Below are 12,799 nucleotides of genomic sequence, written 5' to 3'. Positions count from 1 at the left end.
GCTAAAGCAGAAAGCAACCCCCTGGTGCCCCGTCCTGAACCACAGAGTCTGAGAGCATCTTCCCTGCTGTTTGCTCTGGAATCCGAAAGTGCTCTGAGCCTGAACCTTCCATTCTCAGGCCAAGAAACAGATTCCTTGAGGAGCAAAAGGAATTGCCTGCTCACAGCTGAGCAAAGGAGGGAGCAGCAAGAGCTGGGCCAGGCAAGGCAGTGTGCCCAGGGGTGGGGAGGGTGTGCCATCAGTCTGAGGCCCCAGGCCACCCGCTGCCGCCTGTCACCGGATCTCGTGGGCCAGCTCCACACATTTCCAGTGCTCCACAGGCCTCTCGTTCAGCTGCAGCACCGTGTCCAGCTGCTGCAGCCCTGCCCGTTCTGCCGGACCCCCTGCAGAGACAAAGAAAAGCCATTCAGGGGCCCCTGAAGCCCAAGACCCCTTCAAAGGACCTGGAGTCCTTTGCTGCCATGGTGACCTCAGACAAGGACCTCCCTTTTTCTCTAAGTTTGTTCATCTGTGAAATGAGAGGCTGAACTTGGTGCCTCTCAAGAGTCTTGAAAGAAGGCATCCCTTTGCCTTCCCTTCTCCCTGCTTGCCTCCCCTACTGCTGGCTCACCTCTCTGCAGTCCACCCTTCCACCCAGGCCCTTACCCCTCCCCAGGGCCTCCTACTCCATTGAGAACCTTCCCTAGGGCCAGGCTCCCACACTCCATTCATTCCTTCTCTGTCAATCATTGTGCACAAACCTCATGCCCACCCCTGTGCAGGCACTACAAACACCCTGACCACTGAGCCCTGGCTTCTGTCTTTGAGATGCTCACTCTGTGATTAACAGAAATCTTCACTTGTGAAAAGTAGGGAAGGATGGCTCTTTTTAAGCGCTGATCAGGCTCAGGATAGGATACAATACCAGCTTCAAATAGAGTTCACAAATGACTCTCATTTTCCCATGCAGCCATTGCTGAAAATATAGGTTTAGTTCCTGTTCAAACTGATTGGGAAACAAAATATAAAAACCTATTTTCATTTTGATAAAAACAACAAAAAAAGTGGGCATATTTTATAAATGGCAGTTTCATCTATGGTCACTTAAAAATATTTTGAAAAGCCAGGACACTTTGCTCCAGTTTGGGGCTCCCCTTTTAGTTCCAGCCTCTGTTAGCAAAGCCCATATGTGTGGTGGGCAAGGGGAGCTGGCATCCCCCTGTCACTCACTTACCGGAATCCACGGCCTGGACTCGGACTGGAGAGTCACAGCAGATGGTGAAGCCAAAGCCGTCCTTTCCCCTCGGAATGGTGATCTAGGACACAGTCCTGCCCAGTCACTGCCAGAAGCTAGAGGCTCCGGCCTCTATCCCAAGGTCAGGAAGCCCACAGCCCACCCCTGCCAAGAGCCACCCTCCTCTCCAAAGGAATCAGAGCCACAAAGGAGCTGGCCAGCCCCTCAGTGTCCCTATCTCAGCCCAGACAACTTGAGCACTGGGTTGTGGGCCAAGCAGGAAGGCCAGAGCTCAGCAGGTAAACCCATGCCAATGTGGGGAGGGCCTGGGATGGACAAGGTCTTGAAAAGCAAACCTTGCCATCCTGAGCCCCGGCAGCTCAGCCCTTGACCCAAGGGCCCATCAGCACTGCACAACTCGGCCTCACCTTTGATCCACTGTTTTCCTGGCTCCCTTCTTCCTTTCTCACAGAAGTTCACAGAGCATTAGCCTGGGGCTGGCCCTGTGCTAAGGGCCCAAAGACAAGACCAGCCTGGTCACTGCTCTCCCAGAGCACAGAGGAGGGAACACTGGGACACACTCACTCCATCTCAGGCCAAGGGTCAGAGGAAGAGAGCTGGGGTTCTGGGGGCCAATCTGTGGCCAGGGTCCCAAGGCATCCAGTGAGGACTCCCAGGTAAGGGGCAGGTAAGGTCACAGATAGGCTTCCTGTGACCTGAACTAGCCACTGACTCATGTGCCTGCTGAGGCCCATTGGCTTGACAGGTCCACAACTCCTACTTTCAGAAGTCCATGAGAGGGCCTTGCCATCTGGATGCTCTTTTCTTTTCAAATTGGCACACAATTATTGAGTTCCTACTGCATGCCAGGCTCTGCAGACGTACAGAGGCACACAGCTTTGGTCTCTGGCTCCCAGAGGAGCATGAGGGTACACAAACCTCTCCATAGCAAAGCAGGGCACAGCAGGCACTAAAGTAAAGCAGGAGGACTGGGCCATTCTCAGTCCTTTATGCTCCGACTGTGGACGCCATGCTTGGCACATGATAGGAATTCAGCAGAGGCTACTGTAGGGAGGACAACCTAGCAGTTTCCCACCCACAGGAGGATGTAGGGTGGTATGCCAGCCAATTCTGGCTGCTAAAGGCAGCACAAATCAGAAAAGGGATTCAAGGGGTCCCAAGAGACCCCCTAGAGAAAGTGGGACTTGGGGTGGGCCCTAGTGAGGCACAGGGAAGGGTGTCCCAGGCAAGTTGAGAAAGAGGCAGCTCAGCAAGCCTGGAAAAGGTCAAGGGTGCCGGCCTTGTCAGGAGACTTCTGTCTCCTTCCTTTGAGGGTTGTCCCTGCAAGACTGGGCACCTGCACTCATTCACCTGCCAACCATCCCAGGGCCAGGCATGAGGAAGGTGAGTGGGAGGGAGCCCAGAATGACCAAGGGCCTTGGAAGCTGCAGGGACCTCTGAGGCTCTGCTTCCCACCAACCCCGGGCCTGGATTCAAAGCGAGTTTGTAAAACAGGAAATCTGACAGACAAGGGGAAGGGGGAGGAGGCAGGAAAATACCCTGTTCCCATAAGAATTCTGGGAAAACACGCAGCTAAGACAGGAAGAGAAAAAAATGGAAAGAAAGAAAGAAAAACAAACGCGGGTGTGAGTGTGGAAAGCTGGGGGAAAGGAGCAGCCACTCGTTGCCAGGCCCGCCTGAGGCCAGGGAAGACGCCAGGAGCCTGGCCCCCTCCATGGAACCAGCGAGGATTTTTTAGGGGTCTCACAAGCCAACCCTCAACCCAAGCACAAGCCGGGGTCCCAAAGCCCATCCAGCACTTCCCCACCCCTACCCCACCCAGGGCCAAAGCCCCCTGCATAGAAAACCCATGCCGGCACCCTGGGCTCTGGATGGCCAGTTTTGGGGCAGTAGCTGGAGAGTGGGGTCTGGGGAGGAGTGTGCTCCAAGAAAACAGCCTCCTCCTCCCACACCCAGACCCCACATCCAAGCAGGACTGTGGGCTGGGGCCCCTTACCCTCCTGTGCCAGCCCAGACCACAGTCCAGCCAGCTGGGGGTGTGAAGGAGGGGAAGAGGAGAGGGTGCCAGGAGGCAAGCTCATCTCCTAGTTCGGAGGAAGCAGAATTTATGCTCTGTCCACCATGATCACTGACCACATTGAGAGGGTAGTGTCCAAAGAACCTGACCATCCCTGCAGCCCCCAGGGAAACGAGTAAACTCATTTTACAGAAAGGAGATAAGACCCGAAGTGCCACCCCCTCCTGCTCTCAGCCCTGCTCTGACCAGGAGGTGAAGGGAGCAGCCCTGCCCCAAGTCCTTGGCAGCTTCTGACAGAGCCTGTCCTTCCTGCGGGTGGTTCTCACTCTTTCCTGTCCAGGGCAGGAACAGCCACTGCTCCCAGGTCTTACCCATGCCAGCCCCTCACTTCTGCTCTCCTGCCTAGTTTCTGCTCCTCTGTCCTGCCTAGACTGTAACCCTAGATAGATATGCACAGCAGACACTGAGCCAGGCTCTTCACACACATCATCCCATTCACTCCCATGGCACCATTGCTGCATTTCATTATCCCTATTTTACTGACTAGGAGATAAAGGCTCAGAGAGGAACAGTGACTTGCTCAAAAGCTGCAGCTAAAGAGAAGCAGAGCTAGATTTGAGCTCAGACCTGACCAAAAGCTTGCTGCTCTCAATTCTGTACTGGTTTCTAACACAGAAACCATCTTGAACTCTGAGTCCCTGAGCCCTAGGTCTAGCCCGCAATTGCTCCTGGTCCCACTCTGATGGCGAGCATGCCCCATCTTCTAGCCCATAGCCCCAAGGTGACCAAGAACTTCTAGATGTCCCATCCAGTGCTCTCTCTGTCTCACCACTCTGTCATCCAGATGCTAGTGTCGCAGGGGCTGCTTTTCCCAGCTCCAGGAGAGCAGGAAACACAGAGTGGGGCCTGCAGGGCAGAGCCTGAGAGCTGGGGAGGGCTAGAGAGAGAATACTGGGTCCCCTAGCAGGCAGGTGGGAGGGGGGGACAGAGGCCCCTCTGGGCATCCTCCTGGGACCTAAGCACTGCCTGTCAGAGGAGTCAGGACCCACAGTCCAGTCTGGTCATTAAAACCAATAGAGGGGCTTCTCTATGTGATTTTTAAAAAATCAGAACAATTTCAGAACTCCCTTCCAGATTAGATATCACTTGCCTTCACCATCCCGGATCCCATTCCTATTTTATTTTATGAGAAAAAATGGTCCATCGCAGTTCTAGAAGAGGCACAGGGGGGCTAATGGGATCATCATGGCCCACTCTGCCCCCTTTCTAAGACCGGAGGCTGAGGCCAAACCCTCACTGTAAAGTTGGATTCCAAAGCCAAAGGAATCCTGAGCCATAGTGAGGCATCAGCAGTAGGGGGGAGGAAAGTTATATGTATGTACATAAACATGAAAACACCCGACCTCACATATGAGCACACGCCAACACACACACGCACAGGGGGCAGAATGGGCACCGCTGTCCCGTCAGAAGCAGGAAAGTTAGCAAAAATACAAACTCCGCTCCCAGCTGCTCTGCAACCACGGCATTTTCAATCTCACACCCACAGCCCCTCCCCAAATAAAAAGAACAGAAAGCTAGCTGGATTATCTCACCAAAAACACCACCCAGCCAGTGGTTAGTACTCCACACAGAGCTGGGCCCTAAAGGGGCCTCGGGTCCAGCTCCTGCCTCTATCCTCCTCCCCATATCCAAGTGAGCCTGCAGGGAGCAGGAAGGGGTAACAGAAGACCTTGTTGGGAGCGAGATCCTGCTCTGATGGTCCCTCTACCCCCATCCCTGAACACTCCACAGGCTCCCCACAAGAGGCCAAGCACCCACCTGGCGGTAGCGGCGCTCCGAGCACACCTTGCAGAGCCCATTGAAGCGGTTCATGGCTGCGGGTCCTGCCTCGGCTGCCGCCCCATGAAAACCCAGCTCTCCCCCAGCAGTGGGAGCCCACACTGGACCCGTCAGCCTGGCATGAGCACCCTGGGAAGCCCGCCCCACAGAAGAATGGCAGGAAATCACCTCTCACCTCCCCAAGCCCTGTCTGTGCTGTGTGCCTCTGCACGATAAGCCTGAAGGCTTCCTGAAACCTCAGAATGACAAGGAAGAGGGAGAGTTTTATATTAAAATTCCTGTCAACTAGTTAGTATTCCCCTGGCCCGGCGGGGAGAGGGCGCCTTTGTTCTGGCTGCATTCTCCGCCATGGGCCACTTTGTGATTCCAATGTTCTCACAAACACCCCTCACTGGAGGAGAACCCAGGCAGAAAACGCAGCTGCTCTATAACAACACCTCCTCCCCCTGCAAGTCCCAGGGTCCCTACTGGAAATCCAGGAGACTACCCCAGCCTAAAGTATCCCAGGACACCTTGGGGGGTTACACTCACAGACATCCCATCTCAAGACAGGGAACATAAAACATTTGGAGTCTGAAGACCTGCCTGCCACTTGGAAACTACTTAAAAGTCAGTTTCGGCCAGGCGCAGTGGCTCATGCCTATAATCTCAACACTTTGGGAGGCCAAGGCAGGTGGATCACTTGGGGTCAGGAGTTCGAGACCAGCCTGGTCAACATGGTAAAACCTTGTCTCTACTTTAAAAATACAAAAATTAGCTGGGCGTGGTGGCAGGCACCTGTAGTCCTAGCTACTCAGGAGGCTGAGGCAGGAGAATCCCTTGAACCCAGGAGGCAGAGGTTGCAGTGAGCTGAGATCATGCCACAGCACTCCAGCCTGAGCGACAGTGCAAGACTCTGTCTCAAAAAACAAAAAAGTCAATTTATTTGTCTTTTGTCCATGGAAGTGGGTTGCTGTCAGGATCTGGTGATACATGGACCATGAAGTCAAATGTAGAAGGGATTTCCAGGCCATCAGGCAATCCAGCCTCCTCATCTTACTGACAAACAAACTGAGGCCTGGAGAGGTTATGATCAAACAGCAGGGCAGTGTGGGGCTAGGACCAGAACCCGGGTCCTATTTCCTGCCTGGCAGTCCCAGGATAGCATCCTGCAGAGCAGCACATGGTGAGCCCAGCTGCTTTTGCCCATCTCAGAGCCCCTGGGGAAGCCCAGCCACGCACTCAAGTCCTTGATGACAGAGGGTTCCTTGGTTCAGCCCAGCTTTTGTTGCTGTGTGACTGTGGGTAGGTCACCCAGGTTTCTGGGCCTCCATCTCCCCACATGCACAGCACAGGAGCTGAAGAGATGGACTCCGGGGGCTCTCCCCGAGCCACAGCCAAGCTTCTGACAAGGACACCCTCTTTGCTGAGTCCCACAGACATCTCTGAGCACACAAGCTCAGGAAAATCCAACACACCTCAGAAAAAGGCCCCCAGGAGCTTGAGGCCTGTGTGCAGAATCCAGCATGCAGCAGGATTTTACAAGCCACCAAGAAACCTATGATGCTGGAGGAAGCAAACATGGTGTTGACACCCATGTAATTTCCATGAATCATGAGGGAGATCCCCTGATCACCATGCTCTTTGTGTGTGGCAAGTAGAGAGACGGGGGAAAGGTCTTTGCAGTTCCCCACAGAAGGCAGAGGAAAGCTTTTCAACAAATGAAGCCACAGAAAACAAACCTGACAAGTTACTCCTGGCAAGTTTCTCTGTCTAACCCAGTCGCAGCTAGACACATGTGCCTGGTAAACTGAAATTACTTAAAACTAAAGTTGACACTCAGTTCCCCAGTCACACCAGCCACATTACAAGTGCTCAGTAGCCACAGGTGGCAGGTGGTCACCACATCGGCCAGCATAGCTCTAGACTGCTCCATGGGGCAGGGCCTTGGACAGGTCCAGAAATGCATCCCAGCACCCAGCACAGGGCCCAGCCCTAGGTGTAAATATTTAATGAATGATGAATAAGTGAATGACTTGAGTCAGTGAACGTGAAAATGTTTGGTACATTGTAATATGCCGATATTGTGTAATATGTAAGATACTATTAGGAACTACAGCAACGTCGTATATTCCCAGCTAGGCCATGCACAGGAGGCAGTGTGCCACAGCACACTGAAAAGGCAGCCAGCCCTCACTCAGAGCCTGCCTTCACCACCTGCCAACTGTGTGGCCACGGAGAGGGCCTAATGCTCTGAACCGTGTATGTCCCTCTCATCTGTGAGATGCCGAAGTAACACCTGCCACAGAGTGGGCAGTTAAGATTAGGTAAAAGCACGTGGTATACAGGGGCTAATGAATTGCTGGGAGTTTGTTTTGGCTGGAATGCAGTGGTGTGATCTCGGCTCACTGTAACTTCCACCTCCCAGGTTCAAGCAATTCTTCTGCCTCAGCCTCCCAAGTAGCTGAGACTACAGGTGCCCGCCACCGTACCTGGCTAATTTTTGTATTTTTAGTAGAGACAGGGTTTCATCATATTGGCCAGGCTGGTCTTGAACTCATGACCTCAAGTGATCCACCCACCTCAGCCTCCCAAAGTGCTGGAATTATAGGCGTAAGCCACCATGGCCAGCCTTTTTTTTTTTTTTTTTTTTTTTTAAATTGAGACAGAGTCTTGCTCTGTCGCCCAGGCTGGAATGATCTCTGCTCACTGCAACCTCCGCTGCCCGGGTTCAAGTGATTCTCCTGCCTCAGCCTCCCAAGTAGCTGAGACTATAGGCGCCCGCCACCATGTCTGGCTAAGTTTTTTGTATTTTTGGTAGAGACAAGGTTTCACCATGTTGGCCAGGCTAGTCTTGAACTCCTGACCTCAGGTGATCACCTGCCTCAGCCTCCCAAAGTGCTGGGATCACAGGCGTGAGCCAGCATGCCTGGCCAAGTAATTCCCTCTCTTATTTGTTAAAGAAAACCATAGATCCCCTGCCACGCCCTGCAAAGAGATGGAATGAATTTTGGAGAATTCTCCCAACTCCTTATGTGAAAAAGGCTCCTTTCCAGACTTTAATCCCTAATAGAGTGAGAACCCCTTGGTCTCAGGTTCAGAATCACAGCTGCCCCCTGACATCAAGCAGGTCTAACCTGAGAGGGTGATTCAGCCTCAGTCCCAGGGGAAGCAGGGGGCCAAGAAGGCCTGTGGGAAGTGGAGGACTCGGTTTCTAGAGGCCCAAAGTTAGTAAGATCCAGATGCTTGCATTTCCAGAGGTGGGTGCCTGGCCCTTTCCCCACCCCTGCCACAATCATGGATACCCCAAGAGGAGCATTTATTTCCTATAATACATCTCAGGAAAGTCAAGAAATCATGCCTTCCAAGTGCATGACTTGCTGAGTTTCAAGCACCAAATGCTACCCCTTTAGGGGTTTCCTGGGCCCAGGGGCTGACAAGGAGGAGATCCAGCCTCTGGAACAATGCCCTAGCTTGTCCCCACCTACCTTTAGTTTCTTCCCATTCTCAGCGTCCCCACCTCCTGGCATTCTCAGCAGTGGGTCTGGAAGGCAACAGAACAGAATCAGAAAACGCCTGGTGGCATAGAAGGCTCCCCTCCTCAGACCACCCAGAGTACGGTGCTGGGAAACAGGCCCATGGGTTTGCCCAGGACCACTCCTGGCCTCAGGATGTGGGGACACCTGAGGCTCGATCCAGACAAGGACTCAGGAGCCAGGGCTGCATGTGGGAAAGGCAGAACATAGAAAAGGGCCATGAAATCCGTGTTTTGAGCCTCAGGGATCATGGCAGGACCTAAATGCCCTATCTGTAGAGGTGGGTATCCCAAGGTGAGCAAGGCAACCTGGGGGATCCCTGAGACATGGAGCTGGGAAGGAGCCATTGGGGAAGCATAAAGTACCCCACAAGCAAGGGAGCTAAACCACATGGGGTCAGGCCATAGCCTCTCCAATGAAAGTCCAACCAGACAAGCAGTGGAGGCATGGGCAAGAGGCTGCCTGCAGCGTGCACTCTAGCAGGTGCTCCTGAGAAGTCCCTGCACCCAGCAGGCTAATAGCAGCCTGGGTGGCAGGGGCCACCAAATACCAGAACTGATGCCACTATGCAGGAAAGGAGGGAGGGGGCAGGTCCTGGGAAGGGAAGCTGAAGGGGGTGTGCAGGTACCTCTCAGTGGCCGCAGTCGCCGCCTGGCTACCTTCAGGTGCTTGGTCCGGCCCAGGTGCTCCCCTAGGAGGTAGTACCAACCACTGATCTCCTGTCACGAGAGAAGGAATGACACACTCAGACACAGGAGGCAGAGGCACAGGTCAGGCAGCCACCAATCCCCCTCCAAAAGTAGCCACTGGACACCCTCCCACAGGAGAGAAAGACTCTCCAGCCTTCCTGCCCCTGAGCTGCCACACCTGTACCTCCAGGAAGCCTTCCATGATGCTCAGGGCAGAGCTGGCTCTCCCCTCTGCCGAATTCCCACAGCCTCTTATCCCTGGAGGACAACCATCTACTTGCCTGTCTCCCCCACTAAGTCATGCACACGCTCTTTGATGTGCTTTGCACTATGCCTGGTATACAGTAGGAGCCATATTTGTTGACAGAACAGAAGTGAAGGAGTGAAAGAGGGATGGAGAGGCCAAAAGGCATCCTGTGGCTCCTGAGCAGTCTCCAGGGGGAACATCTTTTCCAGGAGAATGAAGCCAAGGCTGCAGTCAAGAGAAGCTCTAGACCAGGCGTGGTGGCTCACACCTGTAATCCCAGCACTTTGGGAGGCCGAGACAGGTGGATCATCTGAGGTCAGCAGTTGGAGACGAGCCTGGCCAACATGGTGAAACCCTGTCTCTACTAAAAATACAAAAATTAGCCAGGCATGGTGGCAGGCACCTATAATCCCAGCTACTCAGGAGGCTGAGGCAGGAGAATTGCTTGAACCTGGGAGGTGGAGGTTGCAGTGAGCCAAGATCACACCACTGCACTCCAGCCTGGGCAACAGAGTGAGACTCCATCTCAAAAAAAAAAAAAAAAAAAAGAGAGAGAGAGAGAAGCTCTTTAGGACTCACAAGCAGGATAAAAGTTCCTCAGCCACCCACCCCAGGACACAAATCTGCATGGCAGGTCATGCCACAGGCCACCAGAACATTTCCAGGGATGTGCAAAAGGAGTGCCCCCCACCCTCCACCTTCCAGTTCGGGGGGTCCAGTGCAGCATAGAAATTGATAAGGGACTGGTGACCCAGAGCAAGGAGTCTTGGGTCCCAAAGAGTCCTCCTCCAGCCTGAAGGAAAGTTCCACAGAGGATGGTGCTGCTCACTCCATCCTTGAGCACCTGTTAGGCCCAGAAATATCAGGCCTGGTAGACACAAGAAGAGGACCCCTGGAATGAACCATGGGTGCACCTGGCCTTCATCTTCTGGGGCAGGCCCAGGAGTGCTCTGGGCCCCAAGGGATCTGCCAGTATCTTCAACAGCAGACACCAGACTCAGAGCCTCCTGGGAAGACTTGGGGCTGCCTAACAACTGCTCTCTGGCAAGACAAACCAAGAAGGGGACCCAAACTCTCAGCCAGGCAGGTAACAAACACAGTGCTGCTATGCAGGCCACCCCACCGGGCAACTGTCTCAGTGGGGCACCATCTCACAGAGAGAAGCCTTGCTCAAGGGCTGACAGAGAAACCCCCTGTACCGGCCCGGTCCAGTTGGGATGATCCTGACAGAAGCGTCCTTAGGACCCACCTTGTCCGGAGTCAGGAGAGACTTCACCCCAAAGCTCATGCAGCCAATGAGTCCACTCTGTCTGGGAGAACAATTGAGGCTTGAGTCAGTACTTTTTGTTGGGCTCTATTGGGAGGTCCATTATCAAGCATAGCATGGGTTTGCCTGATGCACTGCGGTTTACAAAGCACTTTACCCGCATCATCACGTTTGATCCTTCTGACTCTGTGAGGCAGGCTAGAGAGGAGCTATTATCTCCACTTTACAGAGGGAAAAATGGAGACTCAGAGTTGGTCCCTTTCCCAAGGTCAGAGGACAAGTTCAGCACTCCCTCTACCAAACACAAAAGCTCAGAGGTACTTCACGAGTTTTAACTGTTCTGGTGCTGGGTAGATCTGAAGAGCTGGTCCCCAGAGGGAACCTCCTTGCCCACATCAGTTGGTGATGCTCAGTGGAGAACAGTTATGGGACCTCAAGCTCAACAAGTTTTGTCTCAGGTCCAGGAAGGAGCTGAGCAGTTCTTAGATGGCTACACATCAAGATCCAAACCAACCTGACACAAAAGCTGCTGAGACCAATCTGACCTGGCCACCAGCAGGGCAGATAGGCATGGGCCAGGGTCAGGCTTCATGGGGATGTCAGACTATGGCAAGGGGCTAAGTTCAATCTTCTTGGTTAAAAAGAATTCACAGCTGGGCATGGTGGCTCATGCCTGTAATGCCAGCACTTTGGGAGACATAGGCAGGCAGATCACTTTAGGTCAGGAGTTTGAGACCAGCCTGGCCAACATGGCGAAACCCTATCTCTACTAAAAATACAAAAATAGCACTATGTGGTGGTGCATGCTTGTAACCCTAGCTACTCAGGAGACTGAGGCAGGAGAATCACTTGAAACCAGGAGGTGGAGTTTGCAGCCTCGGTGACAGAGCCAAGACTCCGTCTCAAAAAAAAAAAAAAAAAAAAAAAAAAGAAAGAAAGAAAAGAAGAAAAGAAGAAGAAAGAAGAATTCAGAGTTCCTGAAGAATGTCCACCATTGAGGCTCAATGTCCAATAATCAGGGAAGAAGAAAGAAGAAAGAAGGAGGAGGAGGAGGAGGAGGAGGAGAAGAAGAAGGAGAAGGAGAAGAAGAATTCAGAGTTCCTGAAGAATGTCCATCATTGAGGCTCAATGTCCAATAACCAGGGACGAAGATTTGGCAGCTTTTAATAATGATGGCATGGGCTGGGTGGAGTGGCTCACACCTGTAATCCAGCACTTTGGAAGGCATCACTTGAGCCCAGGAGTTTGAGACCAGCCTGGACAACATAGGGAGACACCATCTCTACAAAAAAAATTTAAAATAGCAGGGCATGGTGGCATGAGCCTGTAGCCCCAGCTACTGAGGAGGCTGAGGTAGGAGGATCACTTGAGCCTGGGAGGTCAAAGCTGCAGTGAGCTGTGATTGTGTGTTACTGTTCCTCCCTCTTGGGAAGTGGCAAAGTCAGCACTAACAGGAGGCAGTTGCAGCGACACAGCGAGACCCTGTCTCAAAAAAATAATAATGATAACATCGATTAATATTAATAAAGTCCAAAAATATCTTGCTATTGTTAGAGAAAAGGAAGTTTACAAAGCTGTAAATTTAATGAGTAATGTGAGTTTAATGAGAAAGATACCCACAAAAATACTAACAATGGTTATATCTGGTAGATGGGATTACTAGGGGTTTAATTTTCTTTTATGGGTTTTCACAGTTTTCATACGGAACAAGTACCCTTTCTGTAATCAGGAAAAAAAAAGACAGTATCAGTCTACTTCTAAGGACTTTTATTGTACCACATCTAGTTCTATCCTGACAGTAGGGGTTTTTTTTTATGTTATCTTTTTGTTCTCCTCTCTCTTACCCCATCCTCAACTTGGACTCCCTCACAGGTTGGTTTAATAACTATTAATCAAGAAACATCATGGATATTTAGGCTTGAGCATAACCCTGGAGGCTGGCTTCAATAGCTGGAGGACCCATATAGCTCAGAGATTTGGCATGTCCT

At 52.4% G+C, this 12,799-nt stretch overlaps 1 protein-coding gene across 4 annotated transcripts in view; it reads right to left on the bottom strand.

The window, feature by feature from the left end:
* RGS3 (regulator of G protein signaling 3) overlaps window positions 1-12,799 on the bottom strand; it is a 137,414-nt gene that overhangs the window by 88,641 nt on the left and 35,974 nt on the right. For 2 of the 4 annotated variants that reach the window (XM_007968345.3, XM_007968341.3), the window contains exons 6-10: window positions 10,794-10,854; window positions 9,237-9,327; window positions 8,561-8,616; window positions 1,214-1,295; window positions 278-383 (exon numbers count right to left, since the gene is read on the bottom strand). In XM_007968345.3, coding sequence (XP_007966536.1) covers window positions 278-383; window positions 1,214-1,295; window positions 8,561-8,616; window positions 9,237-9,327; window positions 10,794-10,854 — 396 coding nt within the window. Of the gene's footprint in view, window positions 1-277; window positions 384-1,213; window positions 1,296-5,072; window positions 5,323-8,560; window positions 8,617-9,236; window positions 9,328-10,793; window positions 10,855-12,799 lie in introns of those variants that run through there. The other 2 variants (XM_037983901.2, XM_007968343.3) reach the window with 2 other exon arrangements.

This window comes from Chlorocebus sabaeus, chromosome 12 (genome assembly GCF_047675955.1).
Source record: "Chlorocebus sabaeus isolate Y175 chromosome 12, mChlSab1.0.hap1, whole genome shotgun sequence".
Classification (NCBI taxonomy): domain Eukaryota; kingdom Metazoa; phylum Chordata; class Mammalia; order Primates; family Cercopithecidae; genus Chlorocebus; species Chlorocebus sabaeus.
This window is presented reverse-complemented; position numbering and strand designations above follow the sequence as displayed.